Genomic DNA, 26,854 nt, shown 5'->3' on the forward strand with positions numbered 1-26,854 from the left:
TCGTAAATAGAGGAAGGCTATTATTTTTATTTACTGAACAATTTAATTACGTGGCTTCATAATAAAAGCGCGTGTTTCCCGCTCAACTTATTATAGTTGGGCCAGAGCTTAGGAGGTGGTAAATAAATATAATTGTTTTAACAATAGTGGGGTATTAGGACACGCATAAAATTTAGGTGTGTAAATAATTTTCATTGGACAATTTAAATGGGTATTTATGCATTTTCTCTTTTAAGTTACTTCTTTTACAAAAATATAAATAAATCAAATCACTACTTTGGAGAAAAAGAAAAGAAAAAAAGACACTGCGTAAACCAAGGCTACGTAATACTCTCTCTGGAACAAGCCAGAAAAAGGAAGGGGAAAAAAGAAGCGGCTTGAATATGTGCTTACCTTCTCTACTGGAATTCCTCTCCTCTCAAGCAATCTTCAGACAAACCTCTTAATAAATATAGCAACTCCATAATTCTTCTGCTCTTTTTAACTTCTGCAGTAACACAATAACTTGAAGAATAAAAAACCAAAGCAAAAGCTTCAATGCCTGTCAAAAGGGAGGAGGACTCTTGCTCAACGCAGCTAATAGATGGGAACGGTGAATTCAACGCGAAGGGTCTCGACAACTTCACCAGCACTGTCAAACTTACTCGGTGCGGTCTCTCTTATGCTGTTGTTGCTATTATGGGACCGCAGAGTAGCGGTATGCTTTGATTTTTCTCAATTCTTTATAGATTTCGCTTGCCAATTTTGATAAACTAGAAAAAGAAAGGGTTGCTTTCATCAATTTTTTTTTCTTTCATGGCTCCTTTCACTGCCAAAAATGAAACCCCATATAATATTCCATTTCCAGTATGGTTTTACCTTAATTAGTACATAATCTAATAAAGTTGGGTTTGGCTCATTTTTATATTCTTGTTATGTTATCTTCATTGGTAAAAACTTATCCGCACCCGTGTTTGCACTAAAATATCCTGATATACCATGGTTAAATTTTAAATTAAGGTGTCTATATATGATTTAGTGATAAGAGTATATTTGGATACCTATATATTGGTTTCGTATAAATACGAGTGTGGTAAGTTTTTACCATTTTCATTTTTTTTCTTGAGTTTTTTGGAAGTATTTTCTAGCTTTGTAAATAGACTGGTTTTTCTGAATTTGCCTTCCTCCCCGCCCCCCCCCCCCCCCCTTTTTTTTAAGATTTCATTATGGTGTTTTCTTTGCCATTTTCTTTTTAAAATTTTGTTTATGATTAATGCTAATTATAAATGCACTTCTGTCCACAGGGAAAAGTACCTTGTTAAATCACTTATTCTATACCAATTTCAGGGAGATGGATGCTTTCAGAGGAAGGTATTTAGGCACCCTCCCTCTCTTTTGGACAAAAGAATTAGAACAGCAATTGACATTTTCCAAATGAGGAAATATAGTCAATTCAAATTTCAGTTTCTAAAATTAATGTTGTTCAAAATTCATTTCAGGAGTCAGACAACCAAGGGAATTTGGATAGCAAAGGCTATTGGTATTGAGCCGTTGACCATTGTCATGGATTTGGAGGGTACTGATGGAAGAGAGAGGGGTGAGGTATTAAGCATTTTGTAGTCGTTTCTTTTAGCATGTTAAACCAACATGATGCTTTATTTTAGATCATAAAATGCCGCTAGTCACATTGTATCAACACCATACCATTAGATCACTTTGTACAATCCTGTGTGCATTCTTGTAAAGAAAGGAATGGCACGTCCTGAACATGTCAAACTGAAATAAGTTACCTTATGCTAAGTTGCTCGGACAGGGGTGCGAGTGTCCGATATGGGTGCGGATCTAGAGGTCGGATCCTTCATGATATTTTAAGTTTTGGGGGAATGGATACGGGTGCGGGGTGCGTGGATTCTGCTAAAAATAAGCCAAATATCTAAAAATAAATTTATAAAAATGTCTAACTTATGAAACATTATGTGGAAAACTTACAAGGTATTCCAAGGAGGAGAAAAATATTGATCAAGAGGAGAATTCGAGAGGAAGATAAAAGGAACGGAAAGGGGTTAAAAATGCCCCTAAACTATTGGAAAAGTTTAAGAATACCCTTCATCCGCCTATTGGGCTAAAAATACCCTTCCATCCACCTTTTTGGTTCACTTATGCCCTTTGACCGTCAGGTCAATGGTGAATTAAAAATAATAATTATTTAAATTCCACGTGACAACTTCTTATTGGTCGAAATTAAAACATCTAATCTATTAGAAAGACCCGCCCATATCTACCCATTTTTCGAACTAAACCGCCACAAACACTAACCCGACTCGAATAAAAAGTTCAACTATAAAATAAGACGCCCCAATCAATATAACCAGTAAGGAGGAATTGAAGAAGTGGGACATGTAATATTGCGATATGGATGATATTCTCTTAAGCTAATGGAGTAATAAATAGTCCCCCAAACAAATCCCTATCGTCACTATATATATATAGTGCTTGTGAGTTGTAATTAACTATTATTCCATGTGGATTGAATTATGATTGCTTAACTTCTTAAAAATGAGCTGATGCATAACCAAGTGTGGAGATGAAGAAAAACAATTATAAGAAAGTAGCATTAGGTTATTGAAAAAAACATACTAGGGTTTGATTTTTTTTACAAGGAAGAATGAGAATGAATTCGTAGATAGGGATAATGACAAGGTACGAAGAGTGTTTTGATAAAATTGAAACCTACATAACTATTATAGGGTAAAATTTTAACCATTAGACGACCGTTCTAATTTTAATTTTAAAAAAAGAACTTACCAAAGATAACCAGTAAGGAGGAATTGAAGAAGTGGGGCGTCTTTTTCTCAGTTGAACTTTTTATTGGGGTCGGGTTAGTATTTGGGGCGGGTTAGTCCTAAAAGCGGGTAGATATGGGATGAGTCTTTCTAATATGTTATATGTTTAATTTCGACCAATAAGAAGTTGCCACGTGGAATTTAAATAATTATTATTTTTAATTCACCATTGACCTAACGGTCAAAGGGCATAAGTGAACCAAAAGGGCATAAGTGAACCAAAAAGGTGGATTGAAGGGTATTTTTAGTCCAATAGGTGGATGAAGGGTATTTTTAAACCTTTTCCAATAGTTTAAGCCTTAGGGGCATTTTTAACCCTTTTCCGTAAAAGGAAAAGGTCTGAACATAGAGATTCATATATACAAGGTATTCCATTTTCTTCAATTTCACCCTAGCTTTTGTTTTGATTTCAAAAATCATGGTAACTGCCCCAAATTTCTCCGGCAATTTTGGTCAAGTACTTAAAACTGATTGACCAGATCCGATATGCATCCACACCCACACCCTCACCCACATCGTGTCGACACGAGTACGTCACCGAAAGTGAAGAGTCCGAACAACTTAGACGTTATGTTGTTGAAGAAAGTAAACAACTGATATATACTTGCAATGAGTTATTTGGTCATTCAGCGTGTTGCTAGCTGGACAGGTCGCTAGAAGTAATTCTTATAGCCTTATAAGCTTTGGCAAGATGTGCCTTAAGTCATTCAATCTGATCATCCGGAGAAATCTTCTCTCTATCACTCTATACACCTATCAACAACTGGCAATGTATTTTCCTGGAAATAGACGAATGAATTCCCAAGTATCTATCACACCTTGTCTCCAATCGAAATGAGAAAAAGCTTCGCCTTTAGACTTAGGTAGAGATATAAGATAAAGTGAGAACCGTAAGGTCTCAGGTTCGGGAGGGAAAAATACTCGGTGATTTCTTCCCATCTATGCAAGCCTTGATGGAGAGTTACCTGCTACCTGTGCTGGTGGGAAGTAGCAGGTGCCCCTTGGAATTAGTTGAGGTGTGTACAAGCCAACCCAGACACCATGACTAGGGGTGTTCATGGTTCGGTTTGGATCGGTTTCTCCCTAAAAAGAAACCAAACCAAGTAAGTCGGTTTTTTAAATATTAGAACCATACCAAACCAATTAAGTCGGTTTTTTCTCGATTCGGTTTATGTCGGTTTCTTCGGTTATTTGTCGATTTTTTCTTAAATATAAGACATACACTACCAAACATACATTTCGACGACTACATTTTCAACGTAACACTATCAAATCAATTGCCCTTTGAGAAATCTATTATTTACCAAGATATATTGATGATAATTGAATCAAATAGTGATGAATAATTTAAGGACTCAATTAAAAATATATTATTTTTAACATGAAATAGATTCTTACACTTAACAAAAGAAAACTACCCATTAAACTAGAATGTAAAGGTAAAGAACTGTACTAAAAGTGCAAACGATTAATATTTGGTATAAAATTTTTTAAAACTTTGTATAAAACTATACATATATAAGGTGTAATAATAAATTTAAAAATAGCTACTCCTATATTCGGTTTGGTTCGGTTTTTTTTAATTAAAACCAAAACCAAACCAAATTTGATCGGTTTTTAAATTTCAAAACCAAAACCAAACCAAACCAAAAAGTATTGGTTTTTTTGGTCGGTTTGGTTTGGCTTTCGGTTTGGTTCGGGTTTTCGGATTTTTATGAACACCCCTAACCATGACTATAAAAAAAAAGACGACACAAAAGCATAACGTGGTGATGACATGCGATAAAAACTCAGAAAGCTATAAGTGGGATTAGGATTACGATAGAACAAATATCATTCCGAATAGGCATTGGGAGACTATGTGAAGGAGATAGATCCACAACAAGCAATTTATTTGGTTTTGGGCATGAATCATCTAGACCTGACGTACGACGTTGACGAAAAGTAAGTGTGATGGAGCTGTAGAAGGAGGTGTTTTTGAGGTAATGATAAGATCTCCAAAAGTTAGTGTAGGTGAGACCATAGATATATGGAGATGGTTGAAGGAAGAAGGTGTAAATAATAGCCTGTTTGGCTAAGCTTCTAAAATTAGCTTATTTTGAGAAGTGTTTTTCTCAAAAGTACTTTTTAAAAAAGTGTTTTTGGTGAGAAACAGCTTGTGTTTGGCTAATTAATTGAAAAGCACTTTTGAGCAGTAATTAGTGTTTGACCAAGCTTTTGAAAACTGCTTCTAAGTGTATTTTTCTCAAAAATCCTTCTCAGAAAAGTGCTTTTGAAGAGAAGTTACTTGTTTTTGCTTCTCAAAAACTACTTTTGCTTCTCCTTAAAAATACTTTTTTTCCCTTCTAAAAGCTTGGCCAAACCGGCTATAAGGGTGATTTTCAAAGAAGGTATGTTGACATACATAATGTATCGATGGATTTTAGGTGATTAGCAATGACATCCCTTCTGAACTGATAGTATGCAAAAAGCGCTCATTTAAATGCATGAGAGACTAATTTATCTCTTTCAAGGGTTATGTTATGAATCAAAAATGTACTCCTAAAGATACGTGGAGAAAGCAAATATAGAGGTAAATGTAAAAAATAGAATAGAACGTGAAACCTGATTTTAGATAGTACGGCATGCGATTAATAAGATAACAAGATGTGAGAACGGTATCCTGAAAAGACAAAGGAACATGAGATTGTGCGAGTAGAGTGTGAGCAGTTCCAGTGAGATGAGTGTTCTTCCTCTCAACTACCCAATTTTTTGGGAGGTGTAAGAACATGCCGTTTAATGCATGGTCCCATGAGAGTTCATCAAATGCTGAATGGAGAAGATAAATATCCTCGTGCATCATCACCATGAAAGTGCGGATACAAACCCTAAGTTTGATTTTGGATTTCAGTAGGCAATGTTTGAAAATGGACAAGTGACAACAACGTGGATCTATTTTTCATCACGAATATCCAAGTGCACCTTGAATAATTATCAATGAAACCCGCAAAGTAGCGGAATCCCAAGGATTGCAGTCCATAAATGATGTTAATATTTGTGGTGTTTGTCATTCCAATTTACCTTTCTTTTGGATATAGTTAGTATTTGTCTGTGTGATCCATACCAACTCATGCACTCAGATTATCAATGAAGCGCCTTTCTTTAGAGGATGTAATTATTGCATTTATGAATGGATATAAATGTTTTATTAAGCTTGGCTTACAAATGCACATGCATCATATTCTGAAATATATGTGCTTGCAGATGATTGCTTTTCCCATCAGAATTAACTTACTGTGCCCTACATTATCTTACTTTGGTGGAAATTCTTGGTTGCAGGACGATACAACATTCGAGAAACAAAGTGCGTTGTTTGCTTTGGCTGTTGCAGATGTCGTACTAATAAACATGTGAGTGTTAGTTTGTAGCCTGATGTTTGATGACTGAGAACAGTGAAGTTAACTAGCTCATCTAAATCTTATTGTGGGGCGCTGGATTATTCACTGTCTTTAGTTTGAATAGACATCCTTGACTGTCTTTTCTGGGCTCCTTGACATAACCTCTAGATTTTCTTAGAATAACATATGATTGACACCTTGATAGAACTGTAACTGGCTTTAGTCTTTCTGCCTCTCGAGAAACTGATGGCGCACTTACCTTTAACAACTTGTGTATATTCAGAAGATGTGGCAGCTGTGAAGATGACATGATTGGCTACTTGGACCTGAGTGCATTGTTAGAGGGTCCTTTATTGCTTAACTTCTAGTTACCTGCCTCTTGTAAGTGGCGGCATAGGAAATTAAACTTTTCTCCTAAGTGTGCTATTTTTAAAGTCTTTTTCATATTCATGATATGAGAATTTCCCTAAAAAAGAACAAATTTACTTGTTTGGGGGTTTGTGTTCCTCTTAAAATTTTGCATGTACCATCGGTTAAATCACCCTTAAGGGAATCATTTTTTGAATGGGATTTTCCTCCTATGGTATTTCAGGTGGTGCCATGATATTGGCAGGGAGCAGGCTGCCAATAAACCTCTTCTCAAAACAGTATTTCAGGTAAATTCTAGTTTATTTGGCTACTTAGAAGTGGAAAATTCTTGAATTAACTGAACCTATTTTCTTATTTGGTAGGTCATGATGCGTTTGTTTAGTCCACGCAAAACTACCCTTCTTTTTGTTATACGTGATAAAACGAAGGTTTGCATATCTTTCTCTTCAAGATGCTATAAGATTCACTTTGCCTTACTATTTACGTTCCAGAAGGGTATTGGCTAGCGATTTGTTTCAACTTTCCTTGCAGACTCCACTAGAATATCTTGAGCCTATTCTGAGGGAGGATATCCAGAAGGTAACTGAATTTGCTGTCGCTTTGAAGCTGTCGTTGTTCAAACTAAATTTGTCTATTCCTCTCTACTCCTATGAAAAATAATCTGGAAAAAAATTGATATATTGTGTTCAGCTTTATCAGAAGTGACTAATTTTGCAGATATGGGATGGAGTTCGAAAGCCTCAAGCACACAAGGACACCCCCCTCAGTGAATTTTTCAATGTGAGCATTTTTTCGCCATTCTTATGTTATCAGCACAGCTGTCCATATTAGAATTTGTATTTCTCTATGATGTGGGATTATACTGAGTTTGTTGTTCTTGTTGTTGTCGTTGTCTTTCTCTGATGTGAAGGTAGAAGTCACTGCCCTACCCAGTTACGAGGAGAAGGAAGAGCAGTTTAAAAATCAGGTAGTTCCTCTTAGCTGCTCAATATCTGCTGTTTTGAGTGCCAGATTTTTTTCTTTTTGTGAATCAAATGGTTACCTATCTCGGGTGAGTTTTACGTCTCTTGGCTTTGTATGTTATTCGTTCAGGTTGCCCAACTTAGGCAGCAGTTTTTCCACTCTATCTCTCCAGGAGGCCTGGCTGGTGATAGGCGGGGTGTTGTTCCTGCCTCTGGTTTTTCTTACAGTGCACAGCAAATATGGATGGTTATCAAAGAAAACAAGGACCTCGACTTGCCTGCTCACAAGGTGAAGCATGCTTGGTAATGAGCACTGAGCAGACAGCTTATTTTTTCAGTGATATAATGACCAAATTACTTGCCTTTTGTAGGTCATGGTGGCAACTGTGCGTTGTGAAGAAATTGCAAATGAGAAGTTCGGTAGCTTGATGATAAATGAGGTCTCGCGGCTGCTTTATAACTTTTCCTGTTTCGATCAGAAATATAAAGTGCTCAATCCTCCTTACTTCAATATAGGACTGGCGAGCTCTCGAGCATGAAGTGCATGAGGATGCGGTTCGAAATTTTGGAAGACGACTGAGCTCCATCTTAGATGACTTTCTGTCAGAGTAAGTGGATAGGTGTTTAACCGATGAGATGTGTGATCATCTCATCTAAAGGCTTAAGCTATTAGAAAGAGCACACTTTTATTTGCTTAATTATGTCTTCTACATGCCTCCTCACATGCGGGCTTGATTCTTTTTTATGAGCCAAGCACGTGAAAATTCTTTTTAATATTGGGTGGCGGTGAAACTCGAACCCAGGTGCTTTGATACCATCTTAAATGGACCTTGGGTCTAACTCAACTCCAAAAGCTAGCTCACGAGGTGAGGATTGTCCAAGCCATATTAAGGAGACCACCCATCCCTTAAAGCACTGATGAGGGACTCTTCATTAACTATAATAGTTGGATCACTAACACTAACAACAAAAAAGAGGAAGGGCATAACCATTCTTTTCTCCAGGAGCGTTGTTGAATGACTGTGTGGCCTGCATCTACTAAGAGAATTCTGATGTGGGGTGCGATAGCATTGTAGTTTTGTAGCAATACGTGGTGAGGTACTGAAAAGTAAATGTCTGATCTAAAAACATAACTATCTGAAGTGACACCACACATCTGGTATAAAGATGAGTGCTCGGAGGGGTTTGAAAAGTTGCTCTAATTTAAACTGTCTTATTTTTAGATTCTTCCTACTGATCAAAAGTAGTTTGAAACTGAAAGTTGGATTTATGGTCCGCTTATTTATAATAACCTTTTCTCCGCCTTCAAAACAGTAAAGCATAGGCATTCCACTAGTGTTACATTTATATGGAAGGACTATCTCCGTTTTATGGAGAAATTTATATAGAATCCTTGAAAACGACTTTCTTCCAAAAGAGCAAATTGACTTTTTTTATAACCGAGAAATCCCCCAGGGCAGTGGCGCACAACTCAAAACTCCGGGGACAATGGGTCTGCCTCTTATTCTTCTATTCAATACCAAGCTTTTGTCTGTGGTAAGGTTGAAAAAGTGATGCGCGTCTAACCCACACATCACGTGCTGCTCTCTTACTACTAGACCAAACCCCTGGGAGCTCCAAAAGGAAAGGTACTGGAATAACATTTACCCAGAAAAGGAGGAAACTTCTGATGGGTACACTGAAAAAATGCCATCCCCCGTCTTTGAATTTATTGTAGTTTCGGGCATGACCAGCTCCCATAGCGTGAGAAGCAGTGTGAAAAAACTGGGGAATTAACTTCTTTCCTTTTTCTTCCATTTGAAACGAGACAAGGAAAGAGAAAAGTTTCAAACTTCTTCTTCCTTTCTTTAGGTTCTAAACATAGGATAAGCATTGTGATGGGTTACATTGACATAAGAACTTAACTGAACCATTTCCTATGTGCTCCCATATGAAATAAATATGCACGTGATGCATTTGAACTTCCAAATTTGATGTTAAGCTGGAGGTAAAATTCTTGTTTTTTCTCCAATGTGAGCTGTAGCTCTGATGCTTTGAATGATCTTTTTTCTCTTTTAACAGATATGATGCTGAGTCTGTCTTCTTTGAAGAAAATGTGAGAAGTTTAAAACGTCAACAGTTTCTATCGAAAGCTTTGCAAGTGAGTTCTGGTTAACGTTGTGTTGCAATTGTTGTACTGTTTCATGGACAAATTATCTCATGAATTTGCATGGGATCTATTTTTAGTCTTTGACTGTCTTCTTTGGTAATTTGATCAGTAATTTTGTATGAATTTCTTACCCATGAGGAACTTCTGTTATCGTCAGAAACAGCCTCTCTGCCCTATCGGGGTGGGGGTAAGGTCTGCGTACACACTACCCTTCCCAGACCCCACTTTGTGGGATTTTACTGAGTCATTATTGTTGTTGTTGAGGAACTTCTGTTACCGGTTCTCGGGAGAATCATTTCCTTATACTGCATAATTTTATTTTTGCTAGTTCCTCATCTTGTTCACTTGTCTCTTTTTGCGAAAATTAGTTTCTTCTTTGTTTTCTTGGTTTCATTTTTACCCCCTTTGTACTAAGTAGGTAGTTGTTTTTATCTCCTCCAGAGGGGTCTTTGTAAATTATATCTTTGCCTACACTCTTCTTGCGCTTCTTGTAAGTTTTTTCAGATTACTGGATAGAATGATCATGGTTCACGACTTGTATACCAGAATAATACTCTAGAAGAATTTTCTTGACCAAGATCTAAGTGTTAGCCAGGAATTGCAAAATTTACGTGATGTGAGCCTCCACACTGTCTTACCACTCTGGAAGTGGGGAAACGGTGCATATATTCTTAAACATGTTAGATTTTGCATAGGAAGAGAAAGGATAATCTTTTACAGCTAAGGAACTAAGTAGCTTTATCTCCATGTCATTTGGTTAAGAGAAGGTGAAGCAAAAGGGCTCTTAGTGTATTCCAGTTTTACTTACTCCTTTAAGAACATAAACATTAACAACAACAACAACAACAACTACCTAGTAAAATTCCACATACTGGGGTCTGGGGAGGGTAATGTGTACGTAGACCTTACCCCTGCCCCGATAGGGACAAAGAGGCTGTTTTCGATAGACCCTCGGCTCAGAAATACGAAAATAAAGTAAAAAAAATAAATAAGAGGAGAGAATTCATTAGTAACTCCAATAGAAACCGTAATAGTAACATAAACATAAAAATCGAAAGATGAATGACATGCAATAACAGTAACCATAATCTAAGGCCCGGGGCTAAGACAAACAACAAGAATAGTGTGGGTCCAACATAAACTGCAAGCCATCTAAGACCAACCCTAAACATTGTACTCTTTATATCTAATACTTTTGGAATATAATAAATATTTTGTGTGATACTTCTTCATGCTACTCTTGTCTTTTACCTCTCCTTCCCATATACCGTTTCAACCAAACGATGTAAAGAGTTCATTCCCCTGAATGTCTACTTTCCAGGGCATTCTCTGATCCATTTACATTTTCCTCTGACCAGAGTGTACGTTTTGTCTGTACGCATAAATGTCTCATTATAGGGCAACGCTATTTCTAGTGTGTCGGTTTAGGTGCCTTCTTCTATTTGTGCATGGTAGTAAGGTAAGAGTTAGAATTTTATTGCATTTAAGTGCTGATATAAAACAGGAATATGTTGTAATGTTTTATGATATTCACCATTATTTTACATGCTCATCATGCAAAGCTTTCTGCAGTTGGTCCATCCTGCTTTCATTTCACAGTTGGGGCATCTACGTGATAAATCGCTTGAAGCATTTAAGACTCAGCTGGAACAATCATTACGCAGAGGAGAAGCATTTGCTGCATCTGTTCGTAAATGTGCCGACTCTACTATAATTGAATTTGATAAAGGATGTTCAGGTACTTCTACATCAGATTTGAAATGCTAAGTCTCCGATTTTGCCAATTTCAACTTCTTTCTATTCAATTCAACCTTAAAAGAAAAAAAAAGATGTGTGAAGTATGAAGAAGGTCAAACATAGAAACCAACCATGTTCTGAATGACAAAGCACCTTACTGACTTTGGTGCTTTTTCCTTAGCCAGTCTTTATCTAATTGATGCTTCACCATGTAAATTTTGTTCTTTACTGAATGGCTGTTTAGCTCGCATAGAGTCAGTTTCAAGATGTTGGGGTGTTAGTGAGATAGTTCCCCCAGTTACTCCTCATTTCTTTCCCCCATTCAGTAATCCTTGCCTATCCAGTAGAATGGAAAACTCTTTTAACCTTTTCTGTGAGCTACACTTCATCAAAGGGTATTTAAAGAAAGAGGTAAGAGAGGATAGCTCAGTATCTTTATGCCGGACGAGACTTAAAATCCATAATGCATTATGAAAAGAGAGAAAGATCTTGTTGAATTTGGTGGTTAGAAACATATAAGAAGGTTGTTAAGTAGGGAGTTTTAAGCTAAACGAGATTTAAAAAAATCATAATTCTTAAGATTCCTAACTTTTTTGCGTGATTATTAATAACATTCTGCTCCGTATTCTTATCGCTTATAGCAATATTAGTCATTAAATATATTTTACATGATATTCTAATGATTCCCCTAATTTCGACATTTTTCCTCAAACTCAAGGTAGTGAAGCAGCTCGTGTCTTCTGATTTGATATTAAGAAACACAAACAACAAGAGGAATAATGAACAGTCGCCAATAATGCCAAAATGGTGAACAATCACTGTGAGCGAAAGGGTTATGGAAATTTTTTATCAAGGGAGGTTGCTAGTCTCCATGCTGAAAGTATGTGCTTCTTGCAGCAACACAGAAAGAAATATATTCTCTATCATAAAAAAGAAATAGAGTTATGCAAAACCGTAGGACGTCATTGGTGTAGCTTGAATTGGCGGATGAAGAGTGACTGTAAAAGTTACTGGTTAAGTTGCCCCATGATTAGACGAGATAGTGCCTTATTATTTAAAAAGAAATGATTAGTCAAGATAGTGGCAGAAAGAGGCGTTGAGGCTGGAAAGAGATGTGAGCTGCTGGAATGGTCATTCAAAGAGGCAGGGTGCTGTCAGAACAATCATCAGGAAAGGAGCCGACAGTAAAGATAGAAAACAATGAAAACTTTTGTCGCAAGACGACATAAGTCCCTCCACCGTTGGGCGAAAACTACTTAAGTTTCTAGTAAAATCGTAGAGGCTCTAATACCATGTAAAAAGAGTATAGAAGAGAGAAAATTTTCATCGAATCCAGTGGTAAATTAAATACAAATGGCTCCTTACATAGGATTTCAGATTTACGTAAAAAGAAAAAAAAAATCTATTCTTAGGATTCCCAAGTGTAATGACATAATTATGAACTATATACACGATGCTCATGATGATTCTTATAACATTCAGGGAAAATATAATCATTTAAAATATTCTATGCAATTTTTTAATGACTCGAGTATCTATGGACATTTTTTTGTTATAATTTCCCCTGGGATAGTGATACTAGTTATATGGTTTACTTGATCTTTTAGACTCAGTTTTTAGTTTTTAAGCTAATAGATCCGTGTGATTCCAAGGTATGGTGAAGTATGGTCAATTATGTATGAGATACTAACACTTCTTCCTGTTGCTGGTATTTGTGTAGCGTCTAGTGAAGTAGTTACTATGATTAAGCACATCACTAGTGCCTTCCCCTGGAAGGGGTTAATAAAGCTTGGCTTGTTTATGTGCAATGTGGTTAAAAGTTGGACAAGCGATTTAGGTACTTTAGAAAGTGGTTGCTCACATGGTTCCTTCTTTTTCTGGGGTGGACCGGTGTTTTGGGGGGGGGGGTAGGTGAGGGTTGGGGCAGGAAGAATTGGATGGCTCTGTTTACGTTATGATTTTCAGAGACTGAATAACGTATACTTTTTTGGCTTTTGTGTGAGTTCTTAAGAATCAATTAAAATGGAATTATATATTTTGTGGGCTTATGTGTAACTCTTAAAGATCTTTTTTTTTTTTTGGTTTTCTAAATATTCTATTACATGGGGAAAGTGGAAACGACGGCGAAGGAAACAATGAAAATTGAATATTGTGTGGAAAACTCACACCGATACCGCTAGACTATAATAGCTTGTTTTGCCAAGCTCTCATGGAGCCGAAAACACTTCTCTTGGGCCAAAAGCACCTTTTTTGCATATTTGAAGTTGGCCAGAAACAAAAAAGTGCTTTTGTGCAGGAGTAGAAGCATCTTTTTTGCTGTTAGGGAGAAGAAGCTACAGAAGCAGCAGAAGCATAAGATTATTTTTCCCAAGACAAAATTATACCTGCCAAAAGTTTATATTTACCAAGCTACCTCTCATTAATTTAACCGATATATTTCTCAACTACAAATACAAATCTTTTCTCCCCTTTCCTTTTTGTGTTTTACTATATTTGTATTGATTTAAAACCTTAATATATATTTTTTATTTTATGTTTTAAATTTTAACTAAATAAAAATTAAAACTTAACTAAATTCTTTAATAAAAAATATTTAAATTCATTTATCTAGTTAAATAATACTAGTTGCGAATGAACCTTAATACCATTTTTTTTCGTAATTTAATACTCAAAAGTACTTTCTCGAAAGATTGGCCAAACCCAATCTTTTTATCAAATACTGAAAAAAGCTCTTTTCAAATGAATTGACCAAACACAAATTGTTTCTCTAAAAACACTTCTCTGAAAAGCTATTTTGATAAAAACACTTCCAAAATAAGCAGTTTTTTAGAAGCTTGGCCAAGTAGGCTCGAAGTATTGGTGGTAATTGAGATGGAAGTTTATCCCCATCATTTTGCTCCCTTAACTTGAGATTCTTTCTTACCAATTTCAGATGCCGCCGTAAGACATGCTAATTGGGATGCTTCAAAAGTTCGTGACAAACTTCATCGTGATATTGAGGCCCATGCATCCTCTGTTCGTAATGATAAGTTGTCCAATCTGAAGGCTACTTATGAGGTAAGTTTCCTAGTGCAGAAAATCCACTGTTGGTGCTTGGCGAAAATTTCATTAGTTGTCGATTTTGTTTATTTTGGTTCCTTTTATTACTTCTTCAATAAATCAATAATTTTAGAGGACGCATGTCTTAGCCAGATTTTATTTGACAGAAACAAATCACAGCTGCACTTGCTGAACCCATAGAATCCCTTTTTGAGGTTGGGGGGAGTGACACATGGGCTTCAATAAGAAAGCTTCTAAAACGCGAGACTGATGTGGCCATATCGTGCTTCTCCCCAGCTCTTTCCGGCTTTGAGTTGGACCAGGATACATTTGACAGAATGATGCAAAATCTGAAGGACTACGCTAGAAGTGTTGTAGAGAAGAAAGCAAGAGAAGAAGCTGGAAAAGTTTTGATGCGAATGAAGGATAGGTAGACGAAATCTACTCTTTTTTGTTTTGATCTTCTGTTGTCTTAACCTTTAAGTTACTGACAGCTTCGGACTTTAGGTTTAATACTGTGTTCAGCCATGATAGTGACTCAATGCCAAGGCTTTGGACAGGGAAGGAGGACATTAAATCAATAACAAAGGAGTCCCGCTCTGAGGTATTTGCAAGGATTTGATTTTTCTCCGCTTCTTCTTGAACTGTTTGACTTTGTGTTTGCTGTTCCCAAAACAAGGAGTTTCTTATCATTTCTTTCTTCTATCTGGAGCAGTCTCTGAAGCTTTTATCCGTAGTGGCTGCCATACGGTTGGATGAAAAACCAGACAGAATAGAAAGCATACTTTTTTCTAGACTCTTGGAAGGGACATTTTCAATTCGGGATAGGGATCGTGGAGATTCTGGTGATCCTCTTGCCTCAAGCTCATGGGAAGAGGTCCAATGAACTCACGTTAGCAGTTGTATCTTTTTGGCTTTCACCAATAAATTTCTCACTACAGTAAAATGTTTATTAGGTTTCACGAGAGAACACATTGCTCACACCAGTGCAGTGCAAATCGTTGTGGAGGCAATTCATGGCAGAAACAGAGTATACTGTTACTCAAGCTATTTCAGCACAGGTAAAGAATATATATTGCTTTTGGCTGTCCTACCTGTTTTTTGCTTTAAAATTCTTGCCCCGTGTCTTGCTCTGCTCTTGGGTCCACCAGTTCCTTCTTTCAGTACTCACCGACTGGAAAAAAGCACCAATGTTCTTATCTCGGGAAACTCTGAATTTTTCTTCTATATTTGGCTTTGGTTCTTCTCTCCCATACTTCCAGTGCCATCCAGTGTCTGTGCGTATATCTACTACACGTCATTTTGATTGAATCAAATTGACTATGATTTAGCTGGTGCAGCAGAGGTTTCTCTTCTATTGCAAAAATCTACTGCACTCTCAAATGCAAAAATCTATTGCACTCTCAATGCTCCCAGCATACTTGGTCCCTGCCAAATACAAAGACTAAAAAAGCAAGAGCAGAGGCCCGCCCTTGCTCGCACTCTTGCTGCTCTCTCTTCTACTGAAACAAAAGTACCTAATGCTAACAGTTTGGTACACAGTGGCACCCATAAGCTATCATTGATTGTTTCCCAATTGGAGAGTTAATTTCATCTGGCAAAAGGATTTTCCCTTTTTAATAAAATTTTAGCTTTTGCAATATGATGTGGGTGGAGACACAATGACAGCAGCAAAGTGGAAGAAAAATAAACAGTCTCAGATTTTTTTTTTGAGAGGTTGGGAGAGTGGGTGGCAAGTCAAGATTCAAATAATGGGGCCCAACATCCAAGCCTCGTTTTTAAGCTTGCTAGTCTTCGTTGGATCGTCCACATAGAATCCTTCAATTTTCCTCGTGGATTAATACAGTATTAACAATGATCACTCCGAATACCATCAGGAATGAAGTGTTAATGACAGTCTTCTTTTGCAAAACAAAGGAAAAAGAGAATGAATGACTATTCCCACTTCATTGGATACCTAAAAGAGGCTCCATCTAAGACATTTTATTTTTCAAGCAAAAGCCTCATTCAGTGATTGAGGCACAGTTGATTGGTTGATTAATTGATTGAAAAGCTTTGTCCACTGATGTGGATATGCATAAAGACTTGCTTACTGCTTGGTTAATGTGTTCTTGCGTCCTTGTTGAAGATATCGATTTAGGTGGTTCCTACGGATCTTTTTCCTGTTTACCCTATGATTTGTGCTTTCTTGTAATGCATTATCTGGACGATCCATAGGGTTTTTTTCTTGTCTCATTCTCTCATCCATCTGGAAGTTCTCCCGTTGCTGAACTGCAAATGCAGGACTTTTGCATATTCTATATTGTATACTTCGTGCATGGTTGCTTTTTCTCTGTGCCTTTTATCTATTTCCATGTGTTGTATGTCACTCTAAATGTGTATCTTTCTTATTGTTCTTATTCTTTTAATGAGTGTACTAATTAACAAAGTTTTTCTGCTTCTCAATTTCCTCTGTTCACCTATTGAAGGACTAGTGCGATATGATATTTTTCAAGTGCTAGGACTCTTTTGATGCGTCAATTTTTTTTCCCCTTCAGGAAGCATACAGGCAAAGCAATAATTTGTTACCTCCTGCCTGGGCTATAATGGCTATGATTATACTCGGTTTCAACGAATTCATGCTTCTTTTAAGGTTTTTATTTCTATTGCACTTTCTTTATTTATTCTGTACGTTCTCTTCAAGCTAATTCAGTTTCTGTTGTCACAGAAATCCGCTCTACCTCTTGGTGCTTTTTGTTGTATATTTGTTAGGGAAAGCTCTGTGGGTACAAATGAACATTCCTGGGGAGTTCCGAAATGGCATTGTGAGTAAAATAGCTGTTCCTTGTTTTCATTTATGGCTTTACTCTTTTCCTGAGCTTAAGATAGGTTGTTTGAACTAACTGATTCCTTGTCTGAACATCTGCTGTCTGTGTTTCCTTCGTTTAAAAGATAAAACATCTGAAACATAAAAGTTTTTAAAGATAGTGTCCCAACTCTGCTGCCTATGATCACACATAAATGGTTTTTCAAGATAGAGGTCACTATTGCACTATGACTTGTTTTCAGCTTTGTCTTAAGCACATCAAGAAATAAAATAAGTTGCAAGTGTAATTTTTCCACTGTGGATTCAAGATTGAATTAATTATTTCTTAACTATAGAAGAATGGGTCCCATTTGAGCCCCAAGCTTTGGTAGTGGTAAGAGCATAGCAAATGGTACGTGGGTTAGGCGCACACCACGATTCGAACTCTTCCGCAGACAAAAGCACGGTATTTAAATGGAGAAAGGTGTCCATTATCCACCGAGTTTCGAACTGTATCCCACTGACCCTTGGGATTTTTCAGTTATAAAAACAAAAAGGGTCGCAACAGAGAAAGAGCAAAGGAAGAGTGAGAGAGCATCGAGTCATCCAGCCACAATGCTATCTACTTGAAATTATGTATTAAATATTAACATGTCTATATAACTTGTTTGTGCTGCCTTATCTGGAAATATGTGAGACTGTAAAATTTTGTTTTGGTCCCTGAAGGCAGTTCTCTAAAAAGAAGACCGACAACAACAACAACATACCCAGTATTATCCCACACCATGGGGTCTGGGGAGGTAGTGAGTACGCAAACCTTACCCCTACCTTGTGAGGATAGAGAGGTTGTTTCCAATAGATCTTCAGCTCAGAAAAACATAAGCACCACATTAATGAAAATGTAGACAAGAAGGATAGCACCAAAAAGCCATATAAAAGCCGAATGAAAAGCCCCCAGGGCCTAGCTCAAGTGGCAAAGGGTGGTGGATTTGTGTCTTAGGTCACAGGTTCAAGCCCCCACACCATGCAAAACAAAGCCTGGTATTTAAGTGGAGAAGGGTAGAGGGGCGGACCCATTATCCACCGATTTTTGAAGGCTGCGGTTAGTCCAAAGGATCGCCTCCGGATAGATTTCTCGGTCATAAAAAAAAAGCCGAATGAAAACAACAAGATCGTAAGACTCTCTAAAAAGAAGAATGAAAAATATTTCAGAAGTTATGTCCCTTGTGTCTCCAAATACATTTACTTGCGAGCTGAATGGTGGAGTCGTGGAGACGTGTGGTGGAAACGTGTGTGGGCTTAGAAGAATGATAACAGGAAAACTTCGACATTTATATGGCAGATGTCCAATTTTCAACATGTGTGATTCTTATAGGTGAGCAAGAGATTGGTGTAGGTGCCTTTTAGCCATGTGACTAAGGGAGGGAGGGAAGTTGGTCATTTTGGGAGAGGGACAGTTTAGTTCATAGCACAGGAGGGTGTAGCGGCCTTAAGCATTGGGAATGCAAAAATTCTTATTTTTGCTTTTGTTTTTTCTTCAAGTTTGTTCCCTATTATAGCAATGTGCTTTGGTGCAAGTGGAACCTCAAAGAGCTTAGATTTTGTTAAGTGGTCATGCATGGTGGAAAAATCGATAATGTTGCAGTTTGTTTTTCCATTGGTTCTCCTGCTATTTATTTTGTATGACTAGTACACTGCTGACCTGAACCCAAAACCTTTAACTGATCTAATATCATGGCTTTGCCTCATTTAGAAACTTGGGTGCGTATAAGAAAAAGACAGTAAGATGTTTGTCTGATTAACATATAAAATTCTATTCTTCAAGTAATAAAACAAAATCTTTCTAAAAGATCAAAAAACATTTGTCGGCTGGAGACCGGAAGTGACCCTATTCCATCAAAAGGTTGAATCTTATCACTGTACCATCCCTTTCTCTCTCTTTTGGATAATTGTGGTGTGTTGGTTCTTGATAAAAGAAATTAAGGGAAATAACAGGGGAAGATGATCGGAAAATAAAAAGAGTATACTGGAATAAATGTAGAAGGAACTGAAGCTGAAAATTCTATATTATTAACTGTATCTGGACTACAATTTATAAGATAACTACTAACTTAAAAGACTTAAAAATCAGCATAAAATATGCTGAAAATAACAAACTCCTAGAGACTTGTTCACTCCTAAAGACCGGTTCAAAATTATTTCAAATTCAAACTAAATCACTGCAAGAAATAACTCTTATGCTGAAACAGTAAAATAATTTTACTGAGAGCTTCTAAAGCATATTTCTAACACTCTTCATTGCTTTTGAAGCTGCAAATTCTGAATTTATGCCTTGTAATCTTTTTAACTGGAAGTGACTTTGAAAGTAACTGATCTTTGGACTTGCAGTAAATTGAGTTCACTTTTCTATTTTGCTGCATCTCATGATTGTCAATGAAATAAGTTGGCTCTTTGTTCGGCTTCATTTGCATCTTGCCTTAAGGCTTGTCAACTTTCTTCCAGATTTGCATTTTGCCTTGAGGCTTGTCAACTTTCTTCCAAATTTTATTATTTTGAAATATTGACAACTTTGTCCTCAGTTGGAGGATTATGTGTACTTTGTAGATTATTTTGGCTCTATTTTTCATCGTCTGTTAGATCAAATGAGAAGTTTTTGCCTCTCATTTTAACCCTTAAAATCTCAAGTCCAGTTGCATCATAAATGAAACAATGTTTATCTTCAAAAGATAATTTAAATCTTTTTTCCATTAGATGTCCAACACTCAATAAATTTTGATCAATATCAGGAACATAAAGAACATCTGAAATTTTCTTAGTACTTGAATTTGTTGGGATTGCAACGGTTCCTTTTCCTTTAGCAAGAATATAATCACCATTCCCAATTCTAACTTTCTTATTTCCCATAGACGTGAATTCTTTGAAAAGATTTCTGTCATATGTCATGTGGTTTGTACAACCACTATCAATCATCCAAAAATCAGATTTCTTGGTTGAAATAAGAGTTGCCACAGACAAGTGATCTTCTTCTTCTTCATTGGCGACTTGGGCATCTACTTCATGCTTTTTGAGATTTGCCTTTGCAAATTACAACTTCATGACCAAGTTGGTTGCAAAATTTGCACTTTGCATCTGGCCTCTTCCTGAATGGTGGATGACCTTTTTTGCCACAATGCTAACAAGGTGGGTAATTTTTCTTTGCATTATTACCCTTGCTTTGAGTTTTGTGGTTGACTGCCAAGGCTCCTTCAACTATACCATCTTGCCTCATAAGCCTCCTTTGTTCTTGTGCTTGCAATGTATTTAACAATTCTGCCAAGGTAATCTTGGATAAATCCTTTGTATTTTCCAAGATACTTATGGATACTTCATATTTTTCAGGCACCGCAACAAATTTTTTTCAACAATTCTTGAATCTTTAAATTTAGTACCAAGCAATCTTACCTTGTTACCAATGCCAAACAACCGATTTGAGTATTCTTTGACGGTCTCAAATTCCTTCATTTTCTGCAACTCGAATTCCCTTATTAAATTCAACACCTTCATGCCTCGAATTCTTTCATCTCATGTATATTCTCCCTTCAGATAATCCCAGATTTCTTTTGCTGATTTGAGAGCCATAACTCTGGTGAAAATTGTTGTAGACACACCAACAAATAAAGTTGTTTTCGCCTTTGATTTCCTGGTTGTCTTTTCCTTGTTACTCTTGATCTGGGCCATGGTGGGATTGTTAGGCAGTGGAAGAATATCATAATCCTCTTCCACGGCCTCCCAAAGATCTAAAGCCTCCAAGTAACTCTCCATTCTCACTGCCCACAGCTTGTAATTTTCACCATCAAAGACTGGAGGAGCCAATTGAGAAAAACTCGTTTCAGTCTCCATCTCAACTCAAGAATTTATTTTTACTCAGGTCCCTTAAGAAGATGGCTCTGATACCAATTGTTGGTTCTTGATAAAAGAAACTAAGGGAAATAACAGGGGAAGATAACTAGAAAATAAAAAGAGTATACTGGAATAGATGTAAAAGGAATTGAAGCTGAAAATTCTATATTATTAACTGCATCTGGACTACAATTTATAAGATAACTACTAACTTAAAAGTCCTAAAAATAAGCACAAAATATGCTGAAAATAACAAACTCCTAGAGATTAGCTCACTCCTAAAAACTAGTTCAAAATTATTTCAAATTCAAACTAAATTACTGTAGTAAATAACTCTTATGCTGAAACAATAAAATAATTTTACTAAGAGCAGCTTCTAAAGTATATTTCTAACATGGTGTACGTCTGCTTGCGTGCACCTCGACTAGTTCCACCAGGTACCTGCTATCTCCCACCGGCACAGGTACCAGGTAACTTCTGTCCACCAAGGCTAGGGCAAATGAGAAAAATGACCTGGTGTTTTGCCTCCGTCGGGATTTGAACCTGAGATCTCATGGTTCTCAATTACCGTACCATCCCTTTCTCATTGTTTTTCCTTTTTGATCTCCACCTATTCCCTACCTACTGTTGTGTTGAACTTCTTTTCTTCATAATTCCTTCAATGTTATGCTAATAGTTTCCTAAAGTACCCCTATCCTATGCTAAATGGTTTATAAAAAACTTCCGTCCATCTATCCGTCTGAAAATATATAGGACATTTATTCTATTGTCAAAATTACCCCTGTGACTAATGGCACTTTCATGTGGGCCTCTCATTAAATGGTGTGACATTCTTTCATTTGTCCACGTGGCTCAGTGGGGCTGAAATTGTATTTGGGTAAATTTCAACCCATTTAACCGATCCGACCCACTCTTTTTTATGTGGGTCAGCTCTCCGTACAGTGCGACTGCCGTGAACAGTAATGCTGTCATGCTTTAATGCACACTGCTCCGCCTTCCGCCGGTGAAAACCCATCGGACCACTACCAAAAGATGCGCCTTCCAATTGCGCACCAACCTCAGCAAACCATTTCCCAAAATAATTCCCCAGCTGCTATAGATTTGCAAAATGGTGTTGGGATCACTGTAGCGCAAAATCGCCTGGGCGTTCAAAATGTTTCCTAGCTCATTTCTGGGTCAAATCGAGCCATTCCAAGCACTGGGGATTCTCCAGGTCCGTATCAATCTCCCCACCAAAATTTGGAGGATTTCACCGTCGGAATTGGGAGCTCCGATTATCTGAACAGTCTAAAAATGCACCAGATGGTCGCGCATGGATTTCTGGTGAACCAATTAGCCCAAGACCAATGCCAACCGATTCCTGCTGTTCAGGAGATCGTTTCCATCTCCTTAAACGCAAAATTCATCGGCTCAATCTCCATACCAATTCAAAAAGGGAATTCTGCAGATTTGGGTTCACCAGGTGTTCGACAAAATGCCCAAGCCAATTCCCCAGCTCAAATGGTTGGTACTGATGTTCCTCAAGCTTTTCATCATCATAACGAAGTCAGTCGTCAACCTAATTCTCATGAAGCAATTCAAAAAAAGGGTGATCGGGCACTTTCTTCCCCTTCAGTTCCTCATGTGGTCGTCAATAGTGTTCAGGCTGTTGAAAATGATCAGAGCCAAGTTAAGGTTAAATGAGTTGAAATTTCGGAGAGCGGACCCACATAAAAAAAGAGTGGGTTGGATCGGTTAAATGGATCGAAATTCACCCAAATACAATTTCAGCCCCACTGAGCCATGTGGACAAATGAAAGAATGCCACATCATTTAATGAGAGCCAACATGAAAGTGCCGTTAATCGCGGGGGTAATTTTGACAATAGAATTATCATCCTTTATATTTTCAGACGGATAGATGGACGGGGGGTTTTTATAAACCATTTAGCATACAATAGGAGTATTTTAGGCCCTTTTTTTGAATAATTTTTTATGTTGCTGTGGACTGTACCAGTACATGCTTATGATTACTCGAAAGTGGTTAGCAAGGTGAAGGGTTGCCAATTATAGTTGTGTTCTGAGAAACATCCAATCCAAATACAAATTTTCTTCAACAGTTTCTCCTCAAATATAATCATCCAAACACAAGTTATGTTCTAAAGAACATAGCAATTCTCCCCCCCCCCCCCCCCCATAAAGCTGTACGAGTGCCATAGTTATTTATTTTGTACTTTGTCTTCAACTCACTGATCAACGCTTAGCCCCTTTGAAACAGATTCTTGAGCTTAAGAAGACAAACTCTCTTAGGTTCAGAATGTTAAGATGTGGGTAAAACACCTTTTTCCACAAGTCAATAATTTCGATAAAGTGCAGGATAACCGTTGCTTAGACAACCTTGAGAAGCAGGTTCTCAAATTAGAGAATATTGAGATGTAAGAGAATTATAGTAAGATTTGTAATTGGTGTTGAAGAAGCATTGGCTAATTATGACTACTACTGCAGTCTGATGTACTTTAAGGATGCCTTTTTTGTGAACTTTCCCTTTATAGTACTGCAGAATGTTGTATTTTTGGTGGTTCTCTAAATGAGACACTTTTTTGCTTATTTCCCACCTCCATTTAGAAGGCAAGAGATACTAGTTTGTGTGAGTTCTCTGAAGTTAAGCTTTCCTTTTCTGCAGCTTGTTGGACTTATTTCCATCTCATCAAGGTTCCTCCCAACTGTTGCGGATCTTCTTCGACGACTAGCTGCTGAAGCTCAGGGAAATCCTGCTCCTGAAGCATCCAGGACGACCCACCATGTTGCTTCTCAGAGCTTTAGGAGTCAAGTAAACAGTCCTAATCCGGTGTCAAGTTCAGTTTCCAGTTCATCCAATATCTCAACTGAAAATGATTTCGAATACATGAGCCCTCAGCTGACACACAGAAGAGTTACTCAAATGGAACAGGAAGAATCTTCTTGATTTAGTAGAACAGGCTTATACATATACATCTCTGCTAGAACTAGAGAAGCTACTCTTGTAAATGATGTTTGTGTATTTATTTTGCTCTCCTTTTAACTCCACAATCCTAGGAAGATATTAGTGCTAAACGTGAAGCTACTTGAAAGAAGCTACTTGAATCAAGTTTGATGAATTCATCTTATCATGTTCGCTTTTTGTTTTATTTTCTGCTGTCTCTTGGCTTTCTTTGAATTCTCTCTTGCATTTGAGTACCTTTTAGGCAACTATCATATGGCATCTAAAATATGAAGTTGCTATAAAGTTGTTATTTCAATTATTTGGTGTGGTTCTAATAACAAATGTCTTTATGAAAATCAACTTTTTACAGGGTGAGTCAAAATAGCTACTACTTAATATTAGAGAATTTGGAGAATTATACATGTGGAAGACCACAAGAGGCAAAAAGGAGAGCTTGCTCCAATAGAAGGAAACAACTATAATCACAACTCTAAACTTTCGACCATTTTATTTCTCCTGTTTTGGATCAAGCAATTGGATCATGGTGGAGGTGGTCCATAAGGTCCTGTAGGCCCGGGTGGGCCCATTGGGCGTCCAAAACAGTCTTGTAATAACCAGCAGCAGCAAAACAAGCTCAGGCTGTAGAATAGCAAATATCAAGTTTAAGGTAAATGTCATAACAACTGAATCAAGCTTAAATAATAAAATGGGGAAAAAAATTATATATAGAACTTAGAGGCAAAATTAATCGACCTAAAAAGTTCTGTTTTCCTTTTCTTTCTTTTTTTGCGTTCATAACTAACAGATATTAGAAGAAGTCTAAAATTAAGGTGAAAAAACAGAGTTTATAGAACATTTTACCAAGAGCCTATAAAGTTGCAAAAACTACCAACGAAACCGGCGGGTCCTACTGGACCTTGAGGGGGACCCCATCCAGGCGGCCCTCTAGGTGCAGGCATCGGTTGGGCTCCTGGACCTTGAGGAGGACCCCACCCTGGCGGCCCTCCAGGTCCAGGCATTGGTTGGCCTCCCGGACCTTGAGGTGGTCCCCACCCTGGCGGCCCTCCAGGTCCCATTCTCACTAAGGTGAAGCACACCTCTACTAAGGCACCAAAGCCAAATTGCCGGTAATAATAACAACTGCTTATATTTTGGAACCAACTTGCGCTTGATATAAAGTATATAGAGATTAAGTAGCTATATATACTAGTATGACCAAGTCTCATCTACCCTTCTCCAATCAACTAGTCAGAAGCTAAATTTTACCTAATCTTCTTTCCTTCCACTTCTAGTGTTTACCACACGCAAATAACTGCATTCAATACAAGTCTGATTGTTTGAGTCTAAACATAAATGTAGCAGAAATTCATAAAATCTTTTCGTCAAAGTTTAAGGGATTGTTAACAATGTATATTTGTTTGCAGCATCAGTTTGTATTTGCTAAAAACAACTTGTGATAAAATAGAGAAAACTTTTTGTAATGATCACTTTGGATGTGTTTGGTACGGAGGAAAAAGTTATCATCGAAAATATTTTCATGAAAAATAAGTGGTTTTATCACTTATTTTCTCTTGTCTGGTTGGTGAGTGAATTTTTTTTCCGGAAAGTACTACAGTATAAATAATATTTTTATTTAAGTGGGGGAGGAGTGGGGGTGAGGCGAGGGTGGGTTGGGGCAAGTGGAGTTGGGGTGGGGTGTGGGGGTGGGTTGGTATGGGTTGACAGGGATGGGGAATGGAGGGAAGGTTGGAAAAGAGTTTAGGAAAATATTCTCTTCTCTTGATAGGGAAAATATTTTCCTCCAATTGGAGGAAAATAAGTTCACGAGGAAAATGTTTTCCAAAACATGTAAACCAATCAAACATGAAAAAATTGGAAAACATTTTCCGAAAAATATTTTCCTTCATACCAAACACACCCTTTATCATCAAATCTTATGCCTAGGTTTGATAATCGGAGACATTTAACACTACTTGATAAATCATAGAATTAGCTACAAGTGGTTATTATATAAGACGATGGTCCTTTTTTTTTTTTTTAAGATATATCTATATAATTTGAAATATCATTTAATTTTTAGGGTATAATTATCAAGAAATCTGTTGAAAGTCCACTAGTTTACAAGTATAACTTAAAACACACAATAGCCAAAATCCTTCAAGGTGTCATTTTTCTCCAACTTTTGAAATGCTCATCTGGAAAACTTAATGGAAAAAAATTTGGGAAACTTCGAAATAGACGAACTATAACATCATGTCACTAGAATAATAGATACAGTTCCATTCTACAAATTAATTAACCATTGAAAAGATCATATTCCTTTCAAGAAATAACATCCCCCCCAAAAACCTTTTCCAGCTTCAGTTTCCAAATTATGAATATTAGATATGAAGGAACCAAAAGCTATATGCTGGTCCTTTTTATTTATTATTTGACCAAAAACTGAAAGAATCTTGACTAACTCATTTTTTAAACCATTCTTAGTACATAAACTGCATGGTTAAGCTTTTTAAATTTTTTGTCATCTCGAAGACCATACCTCAATATTGCTAATATGTTGATCGTGCAAGTTCTTAATGTTAGAATTATGAGTAATAAAATATAGAAGTAGTTTATTTTGCGTGTTCACAAATGAGTTCAAAATTAACATTTGTAGCATTTACCTTCCGTACAAAAATGGTTTTCATACTTAAAAATCCAAAAAAAATTACATAACTGAAAATTCTAAAGCTGATGAGAGGAAGAGAGTTGAGCCAAGGACGATAATTAAAAACTAAATGAAGAGAATTTTTGTG

General features: G+C 37.1%; 1 protein-coding gene and 1 long non-coding RNA gene across 5 annotated transcripts; one reads left to right on the plus strand and one right to left on the minus strand.

Annotated features, from left to right (window-relative positions):
- Nucleotides 1-293: 293 nt before the first annotated feature.
- On the plus strand, nucleotides 294-24,264 carry LOC104217478 (protein ROOT HAIR DEFECTIVE 3 homolog 2-like). 4 transcript variants are annotated; one of them, XM_009767843.2, is made up of 23 exons: nucleotides 294-385; nucleotides 494-697; nucleotides 1,284-1,350; nucleotides 1,479-1,581; nucleotides 6,141-6,211; nucleotides 6,792-6,855; nucleotides 6,931-6,996; nucleotides 7,100-7,147; nucleotides 7,286-7,348; nucleotides 7,479-7,535; nucleotides 7,661-7,819; nucleotides 7,902-7,970; nucleotides 8,047-8,138; nucleotides 9,592-9,670; nucleotides 11,252-11,417; nucleotides 14,349-14,473; nucleotides 14,623-14,885; nucleotides 14,963-15,059; nucleotides 15,171-15,332; nucleotides 15,412-15,516; nucleotides 16,993-17,087; nucleotides 17,163-17,259; nucleotides 23,781-24,264. In XM_009767843.2, exons 2-23 carry the CDS (start codon nucleotides 538-540, stop codon nucleotides 24,060-24,062), a joined length of 2,490 nt encoding a protein of 829 aa, XP_009766145.1. In that variant the 5' UTR covers nucleotides 294-385; nucleotides 494-537; the 3' UTR covers nucleotides 24,063-24,264. The 4 variants fall into 4 exon arrangements, 3 of the variants coding, with proteins under 3 accessions (XP_009766145.1, XP_009766082.1, XP_070024435.1); XR_708853.2 differs by having other exon boundaries at nucleotides 294-697; nucleotides 15,171-15,300; XM_009767780.2 differs by having other exon boundaries at nucleotides 294-697.
- Nucleotides 24,265-24,431: 167 nt separating this feature from the next.
- On the minus strand, nucleotides 24,432-25,707 carry LOC104217412 (uncharacterized). Its single transcript, XR_011405541.1, has 2 exons — nucleotides 24,921-25,707; nucleotides 24,432-24,698 (listed from the first exon to the last, which is right to left on the minus strand). It is a non-coding gene; the product is annotated as an uncharacterized lncRNA (long non-coding RNA).
- Between the last annotated feature and the right edge of the window lie 1,147 nt (nucleotides 25,708-26,854).

The sequence above is a fragment of the Nicotiana sylvestris genome, chromosome 2 (genome assembly GCF_000393655.2).
Source record: "Nicotiana sylvestris chromosome 2, ASM39365v2, whole genome shotgun sequence".
NCBI classification, from domain to species: domain Eukaryota; kingdom Viridiplantae; phylum Streptophyta; class Magnoliopsida; order Solanales; family Solanaceae; genus Nicotiana; species Nicotiana sylvestris.